Source organism: Silurus aristotelis (genome assembly GCF_946808225.1).
Source record: "Silurus aristotelis genome assembly, chromosome: 5".
Taxonomy (NCBI): domain Eukaryota; kingdom Metazoa; phylum Chordata; class Actinopteri; order Siluriformes; family Siluridae; genus Silurus; species Silurus aristotelis.
In genome coordinates, this window is record NC_139578.1 from 3,219,077 (window position 1) to 3,240,811 (window position 21,735).

General features: G+C 40.3%; 1 protein-coding gene across 7 annotated transcripts in view; it reads left to right on the forward strand.

Moving 5' to 3' along the window:
- spsb4a (splA/ryanodine receptor domain and SOCS box containing 4a) overlaps positions 1 to 20,748 on the forward strand; it is a 32,365-nt gene extending 11,617 nt beyond the window's left edge. For 4 of the 7 annotated variants that reach the window (XM_083541869.1, XM_083541871.1, XM_083541870.1 and 1 more), the window contains exon 3: positions 19,780 to 20,748. In XM_083541869.1, the coding sequence (XP_083397995.1) occupies positions 19,780 to 19,907 (128 nt within the window). In that variant the 3' untranslated portion in view covers positions 19,908 to 20,748. Of the gene's footprint in view, positions 1 to 47; positions 167 to 19,779 lie in introns of those variants that run through there. The other 3 variants (XR_014533699.1, XR_014533700.1, XR_014533701.1) reach the window with 1 other exon arrangement.
- The last annotated feature ends 987 nt before the right edge of the window (positions 20,749 to 21,735 follow it).

Below are 21,735 nucleotides of genomic sequence, written 5' to 3' on the forward strand. Positions count from 1 at the left end.
TTTAGAGCAGAAAATGAAAATTATAAATCAGGATGTTACTGTCACAGTCATAGCACCATTTTCGACTTACGATATTCTGACTTATGATGGAGTCGTCGTAACATGTCTCCATCGTAAGTAGAATACCTGTGTTCTCCTGTGCATTTTATTTTACAGATGCCCCAACACCTTATTTCAGCTCAGATACACAATCTACACGTACATTCCAGTATTTTTTCTTGAAGTGGATTAGAGAAGTTTGTTTCCTTAAGGCTCTGTGGCCTTTGGTTGATATTTCCAGGACGCCCACTCCCAGCGATATCATCTGTGCAAATACATTTCTTACATCTTTAACCTCCATCCCTGGACACCCATGGCAGTCTAAACATTTCTATAAATGGCATCTGCATTTCTCTTAAGATAATAGGCCAACATTTGAACGTGTCACCTGGCTCTGCGCTGGCTTTTCCCGAACCCAAAAATAGACCTCTATAATGAGCAGAATGCTATCGTGACACTTTTTTAAACTTTTTTTATTTTATTTTTTGTCCTGTTAATCTCACTTGCCCTTCCCGGAGTCGTCTTTTGTGTAATCCTCTGTAGTGACACAGCTGAGAACGACCAGCTCGCCAATTCAGGTTGAAAGTAGTTACAGTTGATTTCACACAAAGGGGATCCAAATGCAAATTGGTGGTGATGGCCGTGGGGGGGGGGGGGGGGGGGTCATGCGATGTTAAAAATCACAAACCTCATCAAAGCTTTGTTTAAGAGTTCGGGTTTTATGTGAAGGGAAAGAACGATCTGTTCAGCCTTTAGAAACAAGAATGCAGAAACTTCTTGCTTGTCATATTTTTGGTTTATTTGATGAAAGCACTGGTTTCTGAAAAATAGAGGGGAAAAACAAAGATAGCATGTAGTAGAGTCTGTGAATTGGTACTGGTTTTAACTACACTAATTATATAAATAAGGATTAGAAGAATGTAATACGTACCTGCCAATAACAACCAATTCTTATTGACAGGAGTGACTACAGATTTAAGCGAACAACACTAGTTTTGTTATAAGTGACAGGAACATCTATCACTGTTTAGAGTAACCCCTCAATAGGCAGGTCATGATACAGATGTCATTCACAAGAGCACTAATGTTACCAAATTACCAAAGGAATATCATTGGCAGTTTAAAAACCACCAAAAAGAAGCTAAACCGATTTCTTTAAGTCGCCGAATGGGAAGCAAGGACACCCTTGTGCATGCGCATTTCTTCCTCCATTGTCAACTCCGTAACATTTGGTTTTAATGTGGCTTACATAAAACTGTTGCTCTGTACCATTGACATCCCATCTGCACTTATACACGTACAATAATGAACGATATTCCAGTGTGATCATTTGCTCCCAATTGAGTGTAAAAAAAAAAGCACAAGCCTGTCATCAACTATTCTACATTTGCAGCATTTGGCGGATGTCCTTATCCTTAACTTATATTTTTAATCCCATTTATACATAGCTATAGGGTTAGGTTCCCTGGTGGTCTAGTGGTTAGGATGCGGCGCTCTCACCGCTGCGGCCCGGGTTCGATCCCTGGTCAGGGAACCAACCCCAACCACTCTTAGTGCCGGTCCCAAGCCAGGATAAATGGGGAGGGTTGCGTTAAAGCGTAAAAACGTGCCAAATCAAACATGCGGATGGTCCGCTGTGGCGACCCCCTAACGGGAGAAGCCGAAAGAAAGTTTATACATAGCTATAGGGTTACAAAGGGCAACTTAGCATGGCTGGGATTTGAAGACCTTCAGAGCCATTCCTTAACCACAAACTACCACCTCCCAAATTTCTATTCTTCAAAATACCTATGTGGATTTATGCATTGTGTTGTTGCCGTGCAATCAGCCAGAGAGAGCAATACTTAATGGAATTGGAAATATGCGTTTCCTCGTGCATTCGGAAAACAATGGGTGTGAACCCGGAAAATGAAAAAAATTGAATCAAACGAATCAGGGTTGGATTTTTTTTTACTCGCTTTCAGAGAACCGCATTAAGCACACGCATGCCAGAGACAGGGTATTTTTGCATGACGTGCATTACTAGAAAGATATCACACACACACACACACACACACACACAGTGAAGTAATATAATGTAAGAGGAAGTGATTATGTGTAGGAATAATTTTGCTGGAATGCTAAAATGCAGATTAGTGTGTGTGTGTGTGTGTGTGTGTGTGTGTGTGTGTGTGTGTGTGTGTGTGTGTCCAGCAAGCCTAAAAATCCCTGATTATTTGCAGCAGAAGCAGCACAGACGGAGTGTGGGAGAGATGATTTGTGTGTAACAAGACAAAATATCTGTGTGTGTGTGTGTGTGTGTGTGTGTGTGTGTGTGTGTGTGTGTGTGTGTGTGTGTGTGAACACAGCAGTTCTGTAGTACTAGCAGTTAATTTATTACACCGACGCATAATGATTGCAAATGAAAAGCAGAAAATGGCGCACTGGGATGCGCTATTTAGACGGCATGCCCGTTGGCACGGGATGATCCTCGTCTTTGGACTTGGGAGTGTCACGAATCCCTGACACTGGAGACTCCTTCCATTGTTTGTTATACAAACTAGATCGAGCTCTCCAATCTCAGACCGTCCAACAGCAGACATTTAAGGAGACGCCTCAGGACCAATCAGAATGGAAAATGGTTCGATTCTGCTTCCTTACGCTTCCTCACTCACTAGGAGAACCAAACCTGTTCTGTGCAGAAAGCCAGCTCTAGAAAGATATGCTTTATAAGGGTTGGAGTGGAGGATCTGCTGCTATACAGCTCTAACTTCAACCCTATTGGCCTATCTTCGCATATCCCAGCTTGCTACAAGGCTGGGTTTAGAGCGCAGTTTCAGCCATGATACGGCGCCCCTGGAGCCGTATCAGAGGGTTAAGGGCCTTGCTCAAGGGCACAAGAGTGGCAGCTTGGTAATACCGGGGCTTGAACCCCCAACCAGTAACCCAGCACCTTAACCACTGAGCTACCACTCCCCAAAACCAAATTGAATGCTGACTGCAACCCAGGCCTCCACACAAATCTCAAGATTCTAGAAAGGTGGAGATTATTATAGCAGCAAAATGGGACTAAATGTGAAATGAGATGTTAAAAAAGCACCTTTGAATCATACAAATCTATCGTATTGGAGAAGCAGGATTTTGTTTTACACTAGAGGGTTGTAATACACACCCATCATGCGCATGGGTACTATAGACGCTCTATACAAGATACCATGAAATAAAAGAAGAGTGATGTATCTATTTATTGCAGCAACATGATCTTTTCCTCATAATAATGGGATCCCCCCCCATAATCTGGTTACCATTTCACATAATGGGTTTGTTTCATGAGTGGCAGCACAATGCCACACGATAGTGACCCTGCATAACACGCCTGTTACATAATTAGCCCGATTCCATTCCTTGAACGATGGCATTTGACCACAGAAATACACGTTCCTCCTGCCAGGAATAATGAGGGATGAGATGCAGAACGGAAAATAAATGATGAGACACCATGCGGGTTTGAGAGACAGAAAAAGACGACGGAAGACAAGGGCAGGTAGACGAGAGAGTGAGTGTCGGAGAGGTAATTGCTCTCATAATGATAAGATGGAGAAACTGAGCAATTAGCGCTTTAATTTTATCGCTTGTGTGGCTGGTAGAATGTTTGACCTCTGGGTTTCGTGTTTGGTTTAAGGTCGACTATGTGATTTTCCAGCAAAAATGGTTACCACAAAGTTGGAGGCAATTGTATATGATGTATATTCCACATTTACTTCCAATTTACTGCAATAAGAACGTCCACGCTTTTGGGAAGATGTCCCACCAGAATTTGGTGTGTGCTTGTGGAGATTTGTGATCATCTGTCCACAATGGTGTTAGTAAAATCAGGTACTGGGGTGCAGCCGGCATTCCAATTCATTCCAATTGGGTTGAGGTCGCTCTTTAGCAGGACAATCAAGATCTTCCACTTTTTCCAAACCATATCTTCAGGTAGCTGGCTTAGGGGAACTATCATGCTGAAAGAGGATAAGGTCTCCTAGTCCAAGTAAAGGGATGATTTCCTGACACCTTGTACAATTGAGTGCTTCCAAGTTTGTGAAGAATCACATATGGCAGGTACAAAATATATTTCCCCATATAATGTAGCTTCAAGCCAATTATATTAAGGATATCAGATCATAGCAGTCAGTCAACACAATCAAGTTAAAAGAATTTCTTCTCTTTAGGATCTCCAGGAACCTTAGGCTAAACGGGTGATTTGTGGAATCTACCAAATTTTTCCTATTCGTAAATGAATTTTGGTCTAAATTCTAGTGAAAAATCAGGTACGAATCAGAAAACAAGCTCGAAATTCTGTTTCGCTTTCTCTCCACACGTCGATTCACCCTTAGGGATGTGCATTCTCTTCTTCCCCGACTGCAGCCTCTTTTATGCGCTCTCTGAATGGGGCGCCTCACGTGTGTTTGCTCACCTGCATGATTAGCATAGTTGCTATTGAAGTCTATAAATGGAGGCGGGAATGGAAATCGAGTGAGTCAACCTGCAAGAAATGGAGACAAAACAAAAAAAGGCGGGAAAAGAACACGGCAGAAGAGAACATTAGGAAAGTCTGGCGTCCCTGAGGGGGAAAAAAGCTGCAAGGTAATCGAGGGCTTATTATTAGAGGATTATGTGGTCGGGATCGGGTTTCATCTAACGCCGCACAGCTGTAGCTTCACTTTGTCGTGTACAGCTGTTACTTCTGTCCTCGCTCCACCACACGCACAATACACAATACAATGTTATCGGGTCAGGTAAAATTGGAAAGAGAAGGAAGGAAATAAAAGAGACAGAAAAGAAAACGTGAAAAAGACTAGCTTCGCTAGCATTAAAGTGTCACGCTGTAATTCTTCATATTCGCATACGATTCAGTTGGACGGCTTTTGCGCGACAGGTTACATTGTAGAAATTGTAGAAAAAGCGCGACAAAAAAAAAAATAACTGCTCAGCCCGGCAGTTGTTTTTGGGCATGGACGGTATATGAATCAGTTTATGAGCCGTCGTCTCAGTCGGCACGTCAGCTTTCTTTCTGTCTCGACGCATTTTGTGGGGGGGGGGGACAAAACCGAGGCAAGCGCTGATTGTTGAAAGCTTTCGGAACGAGTTCTGCTTGTGGGCTGGAACGCAGTTTCACAGCACGAACCTTTTCAAATCGTGTCAAAGCTGTGCTGTGTCTCGCTCTTTCTGCATTTATTACTTTCCCATCATTCTTTTTTAACCCTTTGTCAGCATCCCATTCCATTCAGGGTAAACAATACGTTATTTTTATTGCTGCAAGTCTGTTTTTCGATCAGTCAGGACAGGGTTGGGTTCCTGTACATAGAGTATCAGGGGGATGTTTTTACATTTATGGTATCTGCCCTTATCTAGAGAAACTAATGTATGTCATTAGTCATTAGTAATGTATGTCATATGTCACACAACTGAACAGATACAGGGTTAAGGGCCTTGCTCAGGGGCCCAGCAGTGGCAGTTTGGTCTGGCTGGGGTTTGAACCTTTAGATCCAAAGTCAAATGCCTTAGCTAGATTTGCCCTTTTCCACAGTAACTTGTATCAGTAACTTGTATCTTGTTCATACAACTGCGCTTTAAGGGGTAAGGGCCTTGCTCAGGGGCCCAGGTGTGGAAAATTAATGTGGCCGGGATTTGAATTCACGACCTTCCGATCAAAAGTCCAATGCCTTAAGGACTAAGCTACCACTTCTATGTTCATAAACAACTTCTGCTGCCATGTTGTCTAACGGTTTCTACCTACGATATCAATCAAATTAAGTCAAAATGTCAAGAGACGTACATTCCATAGTGCAGAGACCTTTCCAGATCATGTCGAATCTCTCTCTCGCTTTCTCTCTCTCTCTGGTGTTTCTGCATTTATTACTTTCCTATCATTCTTTTTTTTTTAAACCCTTTTCCGGAAAATACACTGCCATGCCATTCCGTTCAGTATAAACCAATGCTTTATTTTCAATTTATTTTATATTGCGAGTCTCAACCACGATGCCACGTAAGCATTTGATTGAAGTGAGCGAGTGAAAAGTCTAAGAACGACGTCTCATTTTGAGCTATGCTGGATGCTTTCGGTTAGCAAGTCGATTTATGTTAGAGTTCATAATATTTTTATCGCAAAAAAACAGCAATTTTTTTATTTCCAGTGTTACAGACTTAACCATGTGATTCAAAGTTTCCAAGAACAAATTCCAACCCAACCTGGGATTTTAGAATTTTTTATACGCCTCGTCTCTACCTAAAAAAAAAGTGACGCAGAGCCGTCTATCCAGATGTTTTACCTCTTCAATTGTACATTGAAAATGCTCAAGCATTGTGTAACTCGCTGACTAGTCAAGCCTTTCTGCTTTGTATTTGGCGCTTTTAAGCATGCTTTCTGTTTTTCCTTTTCTTTGTTAACGGCTCACATCTGTATAGAAAGTATTTGGATGTGGTAGCATGAAAATTTCCTTTCATTTAATCTAGGAGACTTAAACCAGTCCTAGCATGAAAATCAACAAAGCCAGTTCAATCAAGATATAGGAAGATCTCATGCTATAGACCTCTGACCTCAACCCTATTAAACTGTTTGTATTGGAATGCTGAATGCACCCCCAGGACTCCTCACCTCACCTTCCCAGAAGAGTGGAGGTTTTTATTAACAGCAAAATGGGACTAAACGTGGAAGGGACTGTCCAAAAAAAAGCATAGTCAGATGTCCACAACCATTTACCCGTGTAGTACACATGTTTCTCCACAATATTTACCCCTAAAAAATCAGTTCTATGGAAACTGAGGGAAAAAACGAATCCAGACAGAATGTTTGATTAAGTGGGAGTAAATGAAAAGGATGGCGACAGCTGCTAACATCAGGGAAGACGCCGTGTCCGCTGAGCTGCCTGCCTGATATCGAGTTGTACAGAGCGTGCTTTGCTCCGTGAGTTCTTCTTAAAAGCTGACAACCAACAGTGGCGTACAGCCTGTAGCGATCTATAAACCCGTTATTGATTCAGCTTTTGGATCTAACCTGCAATTTGTTTTTTTTTTTGTTTCTTGTTTTTTTAGTCCAACAGGAAGCCACTTGTTTTTCTCCGCCCATTAAAACTCTCCTGTAATGTACGTTCGGGAATTCGTTTGTCTGTATGGTGCTGTATTATCTCCATGTTGTGTTTTTTTTAATGATTGATCATGATTTGAGGAGGATTTGCACCACGAGATTAGAATCATAGAGAATATGAACGAGTGGTCGGGATCCAAATATACTTCGAACGAGACAAATATCTAAGATTTCAAACTTTTTTGCAGAAGTTATTCAGTTTTTTTTCCCCACAGCTCTCCAGTTCATATGCTCCATCTCTGGGTCCAAATTTAACTTCACGCCTTCTAGTGTTTAGTGGGAGAGATAGCGTGGGAATTCTGAGAAAGAGACATCTGCTCTGTCTGTGTTGGCTTCCTCCGCTTCAACTATTCAGCATTTGTCCTTAAAAGCTCTGCACTGGTGATGGGGAGATGGAAATGAAACAGTGAATCAAAGACTAATGAGTCAATGAAAGGCCTATTAGTCTTACTGTTTACTACGGGGGCGCCAGTTGTTCTCGCTCTGTTTTTTCTTGCTGCAGTCTGATTGATTCTCTCTCCACTTGCCTCGCCTCGCCTCGCCTCGCCTCCTGCTACATGATCCGCAAATCTGGGTAACCTGTCTCTTTCGAATCCCTTGAATACTGTATCTCTCCGCTCTCACCAATATTCCACTTTTTCTTTATTCCCAAATGGATTTGTCCAATATCTGGGCTCAGAAAAATTGCTTTTGGTTCACCAGACATGCTCCTTCCTGTAACCTAGTCTCAGTCTTGCTGTCATGTCTGCTAAATTAAGATGGACTACCATGCTTGAAGGGATTTGGGCCCAATTTTTGGAAAGTGGCTCATTCGTTAACATTTGGGCTGAAACAAAGGAACCTCTGCTGGCATTTAGAATCATTATCTTCAAAATTTAACCAATTTGTACTTAATGAACCTTTAAAGGACTCAACAGGAGAACCTGCTTAAAAACTCCATACAGAAATCTACCCGAGCTACAGATCGAATTAGGATCGAATACCTTGGAGCTGTGAGTTTTGGCCAATGCAGTCTATTGCACCACTGTTCCAGCCTTCCTGCCAACCTACGACCCAGAAACCACAAAGCTAACCTGTAAAAAAAATGCCTGCTGAAATGCAGATGGAGTGGCTTATGGGGGCCAGTTTTGTTCAGTAAGCAGGACATCATTAGAAATACTTTTACAGAGTGAAACAAAGAAGCGGTACATCGAATTTCATCTTAGTTCAACTTACAGATTTGGAGAAAATGTGCTATTTAATCTGTGTGTACTTCCTCAGAACCATGTTCATGAACATGAGTCAATTCAAGCAGTCATTGGGTTACATCTGGGTAAAATAATCTCTGTTTGGAAGGAATTCATAAATTATTTACAAATTGAAACATAGTTTGGATTGAGGGTAAGACTAAATATTTGATACTTATAGTATTTTATTAGGCAAAACCTTCAGGCTATTAGGTCTATCATTTGAAATAGTAGTAGTACTACTTACTACTACTTCTGCTACCACTGTACTCTTAATACTACCAGTAGTACTGCTATTGTTACTAATAAAGTCAGAAGTGGTAAAGATGTCAGTGGTTAAGATGTTGGATGTCTTTTTGAAAGGTCTTAAATGCATGCACCACCAAGGTGAGACTTCTAGGTTCTTGATCAAGGCCCTTAACCGCAACTGCTCAAGTGTAAGTGTGTCTGCCAAATGCCATAAATGTAAATGTACAACTGTTTCAGCTATCGCTACTTCTTCTACTTTTGCTACCAAAAGAACTTATATATTAATAATAATAATGGTGAATGGATTGAATGTTGTAAAAGCTGGAGTCCTAACATTTGAAGCCAAGCAACATAATCCCATATGGCCACCCAGCATCTCCAAAAAATGTAATTACTGCAATATGTTTTGACCTTTAAGAAGGTTGCCAGCTGCAGAAACAAAAGGCAAATTAGTGGATCACCTGCCTTGGGGAAACCAGGATGCCAAAAATAGCCAAGTGAATCATATTGCAAAAAAAAAAATCCTTCTGTTCTTTGACTTTGAGTTTGAGCTGTTAAATGACACTTCTTACTCAGGGCAGGCACACAATACTTTAGATCTTTAGATTTGTACAATGGGCAAAGCTCAGTTTAGGCTCAATACTGATATGATTAGGGAGACCCTTTAAAAAGCACCAGAGACAGGAAAGTGAGTGTGTAGTGTTGAATAGCATAGTGAAGAAACACAGCATTTTTTGGCATTCATTATCGAATGGTATGAGGAAGTGAAATCTTCAGCTCTAGCACAAGATCATAATTGAAATGCTAATCTGTCATCTAGGGCAGTGGTCCCCAACCCCCGGGCAATTGGTCAATTGGTACCGGGCCGCACAGAAAGAATACATAACTTACATTATTTCTGTTTTATTTATTTTGGAAAATTACCAGATTCTCTCCGCCACATCTGTCTATGACTCACTCTTGATGCATGTCATGATACCTTGGTCACATGTCTTACCTTCATCTGCTACCTTCTTGAAGGGGCTGCTGCGGCCACTAACACATAATACATTAGCGCTAAATCAAAACCCCCAAGCGAGCAAAATGAACAAAAAACAACACAATGGATTTACGTTTATTATTACATTTAGAAAATAGCAGTTTTTATGGTTGTATCTTTTTATTCTGTTGTATTTATCCACCACACCTTAAAGGACGGTCCATGAAAATATTGTCCGACATTAATGGCGCAAAAAAGGTTGGGGACCGCTGATCTATAGTGCCTGTTTTTGAGATGCATATATTTTTTGAAAAAGTCACCTCCACAGTCAAACATTGGGGGTGAAAGGTTAATAGTTTGGGGTTGTTTTGATACAGGGAAGGCTGGAGAATTTTTCAGGTGAAAGCAATACTGAACCAAAATAGCTATCATTCCATATTTCAACACCATGTAATTCCATCTGGACTGTGGCTCATCGGAACCAACTTCACCATACAACAAGACAATGACCTGAATCATACATCCAAGCTCTGTATTTAGAGAGCAAACAGTCTGCTGGAGTTTTATCTACAGACTATTGCATTCTCTGGGACAAACTGGATCGCAAGGTCAGAAAGAAATCTTCAACAAAGAATTGGTTTGAAAAGAGGCACGACAAAGTTTTTCAGCTGAATGTTTGAAAAAAAAACTAATTGTCCATATGCGTTTGTCTCTCAAAAGCCATAAAATAATAGGCATTTCCAAACATTTAAACAGGCAAAGTAAAAATGCAGATTCTATCTAAATGCACCAATAAGAACAAACCAATTGTGACCAGTAGAAACTTTATTTTCCCAAGAATCGTTCTAGGTTAAAAAAAAAAGGGGGGGGGATTGCTGTAGGTTGTTTTAAGTGTAAAAAATAAATAAAAAAATCATGTGGAGTCATAATGCCTTTGGAGAGATGTTGGTGCCTTCTGGGAGAAGTGGAGGCAGAGAAAATAGGGGATGTAAAAGTGCAAATTCTGCATAATTTTTTGAAGAAAAAAACAAGTAGTAGGAAAGTAAGAAGATTCAGTGTCTCCGTTTGGTGAATATTTAAACTTCCTTTCCATATTATTATAAAACATATACGAATTAAGACAAACACTGGTCCTTCGGCTCACTAAAATGCACAATATTCTAACCTGGAAGTCAGTTTTCTTAGGAAGAAGGGTCAATGCTGGGGCCGTTTGAGCAAATAATATTTAATATGATACAAACTAAAGCAACATATTCAGAGATCGCAGGCAACCTAATAGAACATGAGGCGAGGCAGGACATCTACTGGATTGACTTGCGATCGCTGGCACTTTTAAAAAGCACCTGATGATCTATATTAGTGAAGTTCTAAGAGAATGTTGGGTGAGGCCACTGATTGATGGTTGATCGGTTATTTTACATCCAGGTTGTAATTTAAAGTAAAAAGATGGGAAGTATAAATATTTGACATTCTGTTCATTTTTTTAATAAAAAAAAAGAATCAGCAAGCCAGAAAATCACTAGCTTATCTCAAAACATTTAAATATGCTAGTTGGACCGGAATAATGGTCGGGAATACACCCTGGCACGGCACACACATTCACACGCTTATTCGCACCTAGCGGCAATTTGGAATAGCTCATTCATTCAACAGAAGGTTTTGAAGGTGTGGAAAAGAACAGAGAGACATGTTGAGACCATGTGAAACCTGACACTCAACTGTACACCAGAGCTCTGGATGAAACCGTGGAAAGTTATGTAGTAGATTCCGGGGTATTTTTTTCTATTATTGATTGTATTTTACTATATCATCAACACAACCTTGGGGACAACTTTGGCCAGGGTTTGGATTTCAGGAAGACTGTTTAAATATTTATGTGAGTGGCAATAAATAGTGCAGAAGGCTTTATGCAAGAAAGCACATCTTACTACTTGGAAATTGAACCAGTGATGAGTATAGTGATACAGGTTTTTTCCAGCCATATTCAAAAACTTTATATTTTTATTTGAATATCGTGTTCAACGATGGACATCGTCTCAAAGCAGCTTTACAGAGATACATTTTATACAGTGGTATAAAATAGGGTATAATTTCATCATTTCAGTGCTCAGCCCGTACACCGCACACAGCAACAAGTCGGTTTGCAGGGCCGCTGTCCCAGAAGGAAGCACCTTCTGAAGCTGGCTCACAAGAAAGCTCGCAAACGGTTTGCTGAAGATGACCAGTCCAAGAGCATTTACATTTGTGCCATTTAGCAGACGCCTTTATCCAGAGCGATGTACAAAAGTGCTTTGAGTCTCTAGTAATGAATAAATCTACACTGGTACCCCAGATTACAAACTTAATAGAAATATAACCCTAGAATTCTACAAACTTGGAAAGTGCTAATTTAAGTGTTTCAGTAAGAGGTAGGTCTTCAGTCGTTGCTTGAAGATAGTCAGGGACTCTGCTGTACATACATCTAGGGAAAGTTCATTCCACCACCTCGGTGTCAGAACAGAGAAGATCCTTGAATTGTACTTACCTCTCATTCTGAGAGAAGGTGGTACCAGTCGAACAGTGCTGGGGTATCTCAGACAGCGTGGTGCAGTGCGAGATGTGATGAGGTCACTGAGGTAAGATGGTGCTGGTCCATTTTTGGCCTTGTAGGCAAGCATCAGTGTTTTGAATCTGATACGTGCAGCTACTGGGAGCCAGTAAAGGGGGCGCAGCAGTGGGGTGGTGTGGGAGAACTTGAGCATGAATTACTGGAACCATGTCCTATGGTCTGATTAAACCAATATAAACTTGTTTGTCTCAGACGGTGTCCAGCATGTGTGGCGACGCCCAACAGAAAAGTGTGTCTTGCCTACAGTCAAGCTACTTAGGGTGTACTAACTTTTGTTGCCAGCTGTTTAGACAGTAATGGCTGCCTGTTGAGTTGTTTCCAGAGGACAGTAAATTTGTAATATATCCAAGTTTCATTTCTAAAGTTTTATGTAAGGGGTGTGTGTGTATATATATATATATATATATACATATATATATATATATATATAGTATCTGTTATATTAGAAATCCATGTGAATGAGTGGTTGCTATAGAAACGATAGGATTAGAACAAGCACATTAATAGAAAGTGGCCAATACTATTGTCAGGGTCTCTGTCCTGTTATAGAACACAAATCAACATCCAATCAAAAAAATGAATCGACATTACCGTGCTGAAAAGGTTGATTTGTCCGCAGGCCAAATCTCAGCATTTCGAGTAAAGTGAGTGCGTATGGGGGGGTTTGCAGAGGGAGGTGAAGCTTTCCCACTCCCGCTTTTTCATTCTATTCACTCCTACTGTGTTGTGTTCTCCCCAAGCGATAGTGGAGGCTTAATTTAGACTCCTATCCCCCCCCCGGCCCACCATTGGGCGAGGGATACACGAGAAAAGAGCGAGACAAAATGAGTCATCTAACTCAAATTAAATGACTCATGTCAACATCAGGTACTTGACATGGACAAGTGAGAAGATGAGATGAAAAGAATGAGAACGAGGGGGGAAAGACAGAGACGGGTGAAGAAAATAAAACGAAACGACGGAGAGTAGAAATAATGGGTGTGTAGTCAACTTTGAATCCCAACCTTAGAAGATGTATTATCTCACTTCGGTGTTGTGTGTGTGTGTGTGTGTGTGGATAGATAAAAAAAAGAAAGAGAGAGAGAGAGAGAGAGAGAGAGAGAGAGAGAGAGAGAGAGAGAGAGAGAGAGAGAGAGAAAAATCACACAACTGTGCGTTTATAGCACCTGGATCCAAGAATTCTTTCTCAATCTACAGTGTGTGTGGAAAAAGTGGGGTTTTTTTGTAGCCTTCCTGAAAAGAGGAAAAATACAAACACACACACACACACACACACACACACACACACACACACACACACACACACACACACACACACACACACACACACACACCATTTCTGAGTTAGGGGTGTCAAATACACTATTATTGTAAAAAAAACAAAAAAAACCCCAAACATTTCATACCCTATACGGAGAAAAGTATCAGGATACCAGACTTTTTTCAAACTGGTACCATAAGAGGCACACAAATGTATAGGATGCCATTGGAGGTGGTGGTATGAAATATTCCCTGCTCCTGAACCAGAAGATTTAAATTAGTTCCAACATATGACAATGTATCCTGTGCACAAAGCCAGCTCCATGAAGATATAGTTTACTTCGGTTGGAAAATGTGAAAGATCTTGAGGGTCCGAGCTCTATAGCAGGCCACTCAAGATCTTCCACATTTCCCAACCATGAACATTGAAGAACGTTGGCGGACCATAAGATTCTACGTTCTTGTTGAACATCCCATCCCGTAGAACCTTATGGTCCACCAATGTTCATCCATGTAGTGCTTGTTAAATTGGAATTTAGTACTTGTTTCTACTTCCTGCTTTTATGGTGGCTATAATTTAGAAATGATACTGTTGAAAGTCTTCTATACTGAGGACTTTACCCTCATTAACAACAAACTGATCATTTAAGCATTTATTCCTTTTCAGTTTGGTGCATTTGGCATGAATTCGGTACTGCAGATGTGTGGCATTTTTTTTCCCAATAATCGCTCATTATTTTTAAATACCTCTTTTAAACTCGATGCCGTGTCAGCAGGATATTGGCAATTCGGAATCTCCCTGGCGTCGTTCTTGAGTATAATGAGAGGAGATAATAAAAGACGTGTGAAAGAAGTGTGTATAGATCTGTGTGTGGTGTTCATGTAAAAGTGACATCTGTAATGATGTTGTATGTTTAATATAAAAAATTCTATTTATCACAAGTTTCTCGAAAGATCTATTTCACGGCTTTAATTTCACGGCTTTAATTTTAGTTAATTACAGTGTAATTAACTAAAGGTAAATATTAGTTAATTGGGCTGGAATTATTGTTTTTAGCTCTTGGTTTGGGAAAAACAAAACAAATGGCACCTATGGATAACAAATTCCTATCTCACAATAATACGATAGCACAGGTGCTGCTCTGCAAACTAAGCAGAAACTGTATTCGAAGGACATAAAAATCCAGCAATGCATAATACATGACCAAATTTGGAGCCATGATTCAGCCTCATGTTGTTTTACAGTCTGTATGATTTAGCAGTAGAAACTATGCATTTATCGATTATCTTTCGTTTTCCTTACCACATGAGGGTTTAATGTTATGCCTTAAAGTACTAAAGTTACACATTCAAGAGACTATTGCATAACTTATACTGGATAAAGAAGCAGCATATGCAACAACCCAGTTCCCCATTCGAGAGAAACGAGAGAGACAGAAAGTGATAAATGTAAGCAATCAGGGAGGACGGCGACACATTAATTACGTGCCACATAAAGTGATGCAAGAACGAGCTTTCAAGAACACGATTTTTGGCACACCCACATATATATACTCAGAAATACACACCGGGCATGGAAAAAATGGCACTTTTTTTTATTTAGACATAGAGCCTCCGCATTACACCAGTGAGTCATTTAAAGACCTATAAGAAACTACTTACTGCTTGGAATAACACACACACTGAGTCATAGGAGTTTGTAAATGAAAAATCATTTTGCAATTGAAGTTATTAGTATGGAGATGAATTACAGTTGGACCCTTGTTTAAAGAATTTGGACTCATATGGATTTTGGCTCAATAGTAGTGTGTGGCGTTTGGAACAATATATTCAGCTTTTAATAAAAAGCATTGTTACAAAGCAAGATGTGGATTAAGCAAAACCCCAACAACCAATATGAAAAAACATCCCACGTGATGCACTCTTTATTAGTCAAGGTACTAATTAAGAGCCTGCACCTGCTGATTAATAGAGAGATGGTGGATAGTAATGGACCTTATTGAAGTGGGATATCATTAAGTGCTTTATAGTTCATTAGTAGCATTTTATATTAGTGATGAAAATGATTGGATCATTTAGTGATTCGGTTCTTCGACTCCAGTTCAACAAAATGGACAAATCTTTTTTTTATGAAATGTAGATCCCCCAGCATGTCTACATACACCAACGTTGCTGTAGTCCCAATAATTTATCTATGTACTGTATATATAACTGCATGGTGTACATGGGAGTCACGTGATAAAAGAACGAACCAGAGGACTCGTTCTTCCGAGTCTCATTAAAGACTCGTTCAAAACGAACGAATCGTTCATCGCTGTTTTCAAATCATCGTTATAGGGAGGCTGGTTTGTATAGTTATATCTAATTGTCCAATGTGTGTTTTTATTTTTAAGAGCTAGAGATCTATTTCAGAACAGAAGATCTCTAGATGTGATTCGAACATTATCCAAAAACCTACATACAAACCCTTAACCATTCAAAACCTTATTTTCCACCCAAGCAGCAAATCTGGCCCCATTGTTGTATACAGACACATTACTCTGGTCTGGCTAGGTGATGAATCTTTCCATTAGAGACTTCCATTCCATTCTAGCCCTGGAGCCTCGCAATCCACCATAGTTCTCAGTGGATGTCCTGTCAGCATCACAAACCTATTCTACCCTGCCTTTTGAAACAGAACTGAAAGAGTAAGGAAAATTCACAGGCTGACAACTCTACATGCAATCTGCTTGCTAGCAAAACATCTAATGCTGCATCTATGCTGCAAATATTCACTTGGATTTCATTGTGCAATTGTTGCCATATTGTCAGGTCCTTTAGTGCCTTTGTAAAAGCTATACCGTACCATGTAATTGTATTTTACTTCTAGACACTTTCCCATTTTTATTGTATACAGTCATACATTGCTACGCTGAATGTCTCTGCAGTTAGAGTGTGAATCTGGCAGGCCGGGACTGTGAGGAAAAACCTGGTATGATGGCTGTCTGGGTATCTCCAAACACATATTTAGAAAAAAAACCACATGCCATAATGCAGGAAAAATATAATGTCTGGGGTTGCCTGATGTATCAAAACCAACCACTGGCTGAGTATAAACACTGTCTTTAGTGCTGACTGAATATATTCATACCTTTCATAAGTCTTTGGAAATCTTGAGTGGTAGTAATGGACAATTTTATTTCATTCCATTGCCAGTTGTGTAGCAATATAATATCAGCTAAATATACTGTACCATATTAGAACTAGTTAACCTAGGTGTAAAATTGTTGAACACCTCAACTTGAGTGCTTTTATGAGAGTTGGGCTACTTTAAACAACTTAGATTTGATTAGATTTCCAATATCCCACCTTTCCCCAATATGACATTACTATACCAAATACCAAGCATCACATCAATATATTTCATGTTAACTGACCAACTGGAACAGGAACGTTAAGGCATTGACCCTGGAGACTCCATCCAAAAGCTCGACGTAAACACCTCCTTGCCGTAAAAAACGCCATACAATTCCTGTGTAGGTTGTTACTATAAAAACGATGACGTATCAGAACAAGTGTATGGTTTCATTACTCTTACTCCAGTGGCACTCCCACTCACATGATATCTGATTCTGTTCTCAAGAGCAGTCATCGTACACTATCACGTTTCATTTGCATTCGGGTTTGACACTATTAGACTTGAATCCGATCTAAGGCAAGTATGAGATTTAGTGGCGTAACAGAAATGCTTAAAAAATAGACAAAAATAGCTGCTTCTGAGTACTTTCTCATGAAAGTCATTGAAAGTTTTTGGCGGTACTAGATTCCATTTTCTGAGGAACTCCCAAAAAATATTCCCACGCCTGTTGATATGATGAGCAGGAGCGATAAAAAGCCGAGGTCAGTGCATTTTGAAAAACTTTAATAGCCACAGGGAAAGAGTGGAAGGCTAGACTTTGATTCAGAGTAGACGGACATGGTAAACACCATCTGTGTGAGACCTCTGTTCACTTTTTTCCCCCCTGTTTCTTAGCATGTAACCATGGTACATTGGTGCAGAATAAAAATCCCAAGCATCCTAAGCAGGGCTAAAAAGACAGGGACAGATCTTTGTCACACTTCATGAGACGTTTCTGCCAACCTGTGATGGCCGATAGGTTTTTGTAAGATGGTCTAAAATCGAATATCTGCTAACAGTTTGATGATGAGATCTCATCAAAGGATTCATGGCACGTGGTGTCTTTTTCTTTACCATCAATGGTACCACAGAAGTCCTATATAAGCCCTCATTTGTCAAGCAACAAATCATCTCCTGTAGGCGCCAAAAAATTACCCCTGCTCTCCAAATTATACCCGCCACCCCTGGTTGGCGATACCGTTTTGTTTTTGCACCGTTGTGCTATTTCGAAGTTCAGAACAGAACAGCACATGCTGTAGACGTGGGTGAGCGTCTGTCTTATGGTCTCATTCTAGCAGGTTTCATGTGGCTTCTTCTATGTTTTCTTTCAAGTCTAATCTTCCCATCTGGTGTACCGTTATTATGTCGAAGCTGCAGGTCAGAGACTGGACAGACTGTGTGTGTGATCACTGGGACGACTTTATGAATCATTATGTTCTGTATAATCATGGAAGCCTTTTGCGTGTTTACATGCTGGGATTTGTGGAGTCTGTTCTGGAACTTTCCACCTGCTGTTCTTTGGCGGTACTGAAGCCTGATTAGTGGTAGTGTGTATTTTATTGGGTGAATTTTCTGTACGGTTTTAAAAGAAAATCCTTGTTGTATAGATTATGTTGGATCTTTGGCTGCTCTGGCAGTGTGTAAACTTAAGATCATTAGCACTATGGGAACACTGCAAAGATCTAAATCCATTATAGATTTAAAAGGTGGTCTCATCATCATCATTACCACCATCATCTGGAACCCCAGGGATACATATTTGTTCACTTGTGTATTTTTGGTCTATTAGCGCACATTCCTTGTTTGGTACAAATCCTGGTGTCTTAGCAATCTTAATAAACCAACCTTACCCAGCAGGTGGTTTACCTCTGGTGGTGTAGAGGACCGTCTCATCAGTTACCAGTGCTTGCATGAACGTACCGCATCTGTACACCAACGTCCATATTAATGATTGCATCCAGCCTTAAAGGGGGACATTCATTAGTGCTGGTGGTAATGGGAAAATCAGTTAATAGGTTAAAGGAAAAATCCATCCGGAGAAGCTGGGATATTAATCTTGTGATCCTCCATGGCTGAAGAGACACAAATAAAAGCCATGTTTTTTTTGTATTTTTATTACCTTCTTTGAAACATCTTAAATGGGATGGAGAACACTGGCTTGTGTTAGCAATTGCTGACACAATCACATTATGAGTGAACGGATTTCCTCTGTGAAGCAGCTTCAAAATACATTAGTTCCACGATTGTTCCAGCTGATTTAGTCCTTTCCTGGCTCACATTAGAGGGTAACATTAAGTGTTACGCAAGATGTAAAAACGCCAATTACCCACGATCCTCCTGTATATTTCATGGTAACATCAGCTAGCCGAAGCAGTCGGTAGCATGACTAAGCGTGTAAAGTACACGGTGACCGGTTCGAGCTGGATAGGTAAAGTAACAGCAGTCTAATTTGAAAGAACTTGGCTCTGTAGGCAAGGGGTATCTATTATTTAGAAACTTCTGTCAGTTGAAGTGGACACTTTGTGTGTCCGGTGAGGTGTGTGAAGTGATGTGGAGGGAAAAAAAAAAGCAATCCTGCTTACACACACTCAAAAACATACACATTTTGGATAATTTTGTGTTGGTTTACATTGTGTAATGCTTGACAGACCATCACCGGTATACTGCAATGGATTCAGGCAATAAATACTTCATTCATGTAGGCAGAGGGTATACCACTTTATAGCTTCATCATCCCTCAGGTTAGGGAGTTTCACAATGTCGATTTCCTCTTAGCTCCCAAAAAACGGATTGCTGTTCCCGAGATCGCATCCAGGGTGTATTTTCCTGGTTTCTCTGGATTTCACCCGAATTACTTGTTGACTTAAGGCATGAATATTTCAATAGGAATGTTTAGTCGTTATACAACAAACCCTAACTGCAAGTTATTTTTATCCCAGTGAGTTGTTTTGTCTGTTCATCATGAGGAAAACTGCTTCGTTTACACAACGTGAATCTTGTTTTGAATTATTTACACAACTTAAAATAGCCAGCATGCCCACACAGACATAACATCTAAAATGGGATGGCCAAACAGAGCTAAGTGTGTGGGATGTATGCGAAACCGTACCGCACAAATTAATATGTTTCTATTGTCTCTTTCTCGTTCTTTAGCTGAGCCCCTGCCTCTGATGGACCTGTGCCGGAGAGCAGCTCGTCTAGCTCTGGGCCGTGACCGATTGCAGCAGATCGAGACCTTGCCTTTACCCCAATCTTTAAAAAATTACCTCCAATACCAATGATGTGGACAGCTCGACTCGACACACACAAAGACTCACAACGACGCGACGCCTCGAGGTGCAGCGGCAGCAACAGCAGGGCCGAATGTTTACACTGCAATTTGTGGCTACTACCAGAGATATCCTATTTCTTCCACCATTTTTTTGTTTTGTCTTTCTGGATTTTTGGATAGTGAGAATCGAGCGTCAGGATGCCACAGCACCCCCCACTGTTAGTCTCGCTCTGAATGTATGGCATGAAAAAAATAAAAAAAAACCCAGAGATGCTCAAACCAGGCTCAGAAGTGATGCTTAAACATTCCAGCAGGAAACCAAGCACCTTAGAGGCCAGACACTGGAGATGGAGATGGAGAGGGAGCTGGTTTCAAACAGGTCTTACCTGTGCACAAGGGGGCGACCTCTAAGTACATCAACACCCGATTAAGTGCACTAATACAGCACAAACGCTTCAAGCTAACTTTTTTCTTTGCCCTAATCTAATAATTTTTGAGTGTGTACCTTAATTTTAAGGTTAGTGTGAAGTTTTTCCCAGTCCCCAAGGTTGATTTATGATGATTACGACATATGTTTTATTTCATTTATCTGGATGGAATTGCTTTTTAAATGGCTTTGACCTTGTGCATACTAGCACACGGACATCCCAAATGGCTTTTTATTTAAAACCAGGATGCTGCTTTTTTCTATTATTATTATTATAATTATAATTATTATTATTATTGTTGTTGTTGATGATGCGGTTTGTTTGCCCGATCAAACCATAGATCTGCAGTAAACCGTAGAATGTACGGACCCTGTTCTACATTAGTATATTTAAAAATGTGAATAAAATCCAAGTGAATGAGAACAGTCTATCATGTCATATTATTATTGATCTGTTGCTGTGTGTCCATATAACATTTTATCACCTATGTGCCCAATATATATATAAAGTTTCTTTCGGCTTCTTCCATTAGGGGTCGCCACAGCGGATCCTCCGCATGTTTGATTTGGCACGTTTTTACGCTGGATGCCCTTCCTAACGCTACCCTCCCCAATTTATTGCTTGGGATCGGCACTCAAAGTGGCTGGGGTTGGTTCCCTGACCGGGGAGCGAACCCGGGCCGCAGCGGTGAGAGTGCCGCATCCTAACCACTAGACCACCAGGGAACCTGTGCCCAATATATATATATATATATATATATATATATATATATATATATATATATATATATATATATATATATATATATATATATACAGTGAGGAAAATAAGTATTTGAACACCCTGCTATTTTGCAAGTTCTTCCACTTAGAAATCATGGAGGGGTCTGAAATTGCCATCGTAGGTGCATGTACACTGTGAGAGACATAATCTAAAAAAAAATTCCAGAAATCACAATGTATGATTTTTTAACTATTTATTTGTATGATACAGCTGCAAATAAGTATTTGAACACCTGTCTATCAGCTAGAATTCTGACCCTCAAAGACCTGTTAGTCGGCGTTTAAAATGTCCACCTCCACTACATTTATTATCCTAAATTAGATGGACCTGTTTGAGGTCGTTAGCTGCATAAAGACACCTGTCCACCCCATACAATCAGTAAGAATCCAACTACTAACATGGCCAAGACCAAAGAGCTGTCCAAAGACACTAGAGACAAAATTGTACACCTCCACAAGGCTGGAAAGGGCTACGGGGAAATTGCCAAGCAGCTTGGTGAAAAAAAGGTCCACTGTTGGAGCAATCATTAGAAAATGGAAGAAGCTAAACATGACTGTCAATCTCCCTAGGACTGGGGCTCCATGCAAGATCTCACCACGTGGGGTCTCAATGATCCTAAGGAAGGTA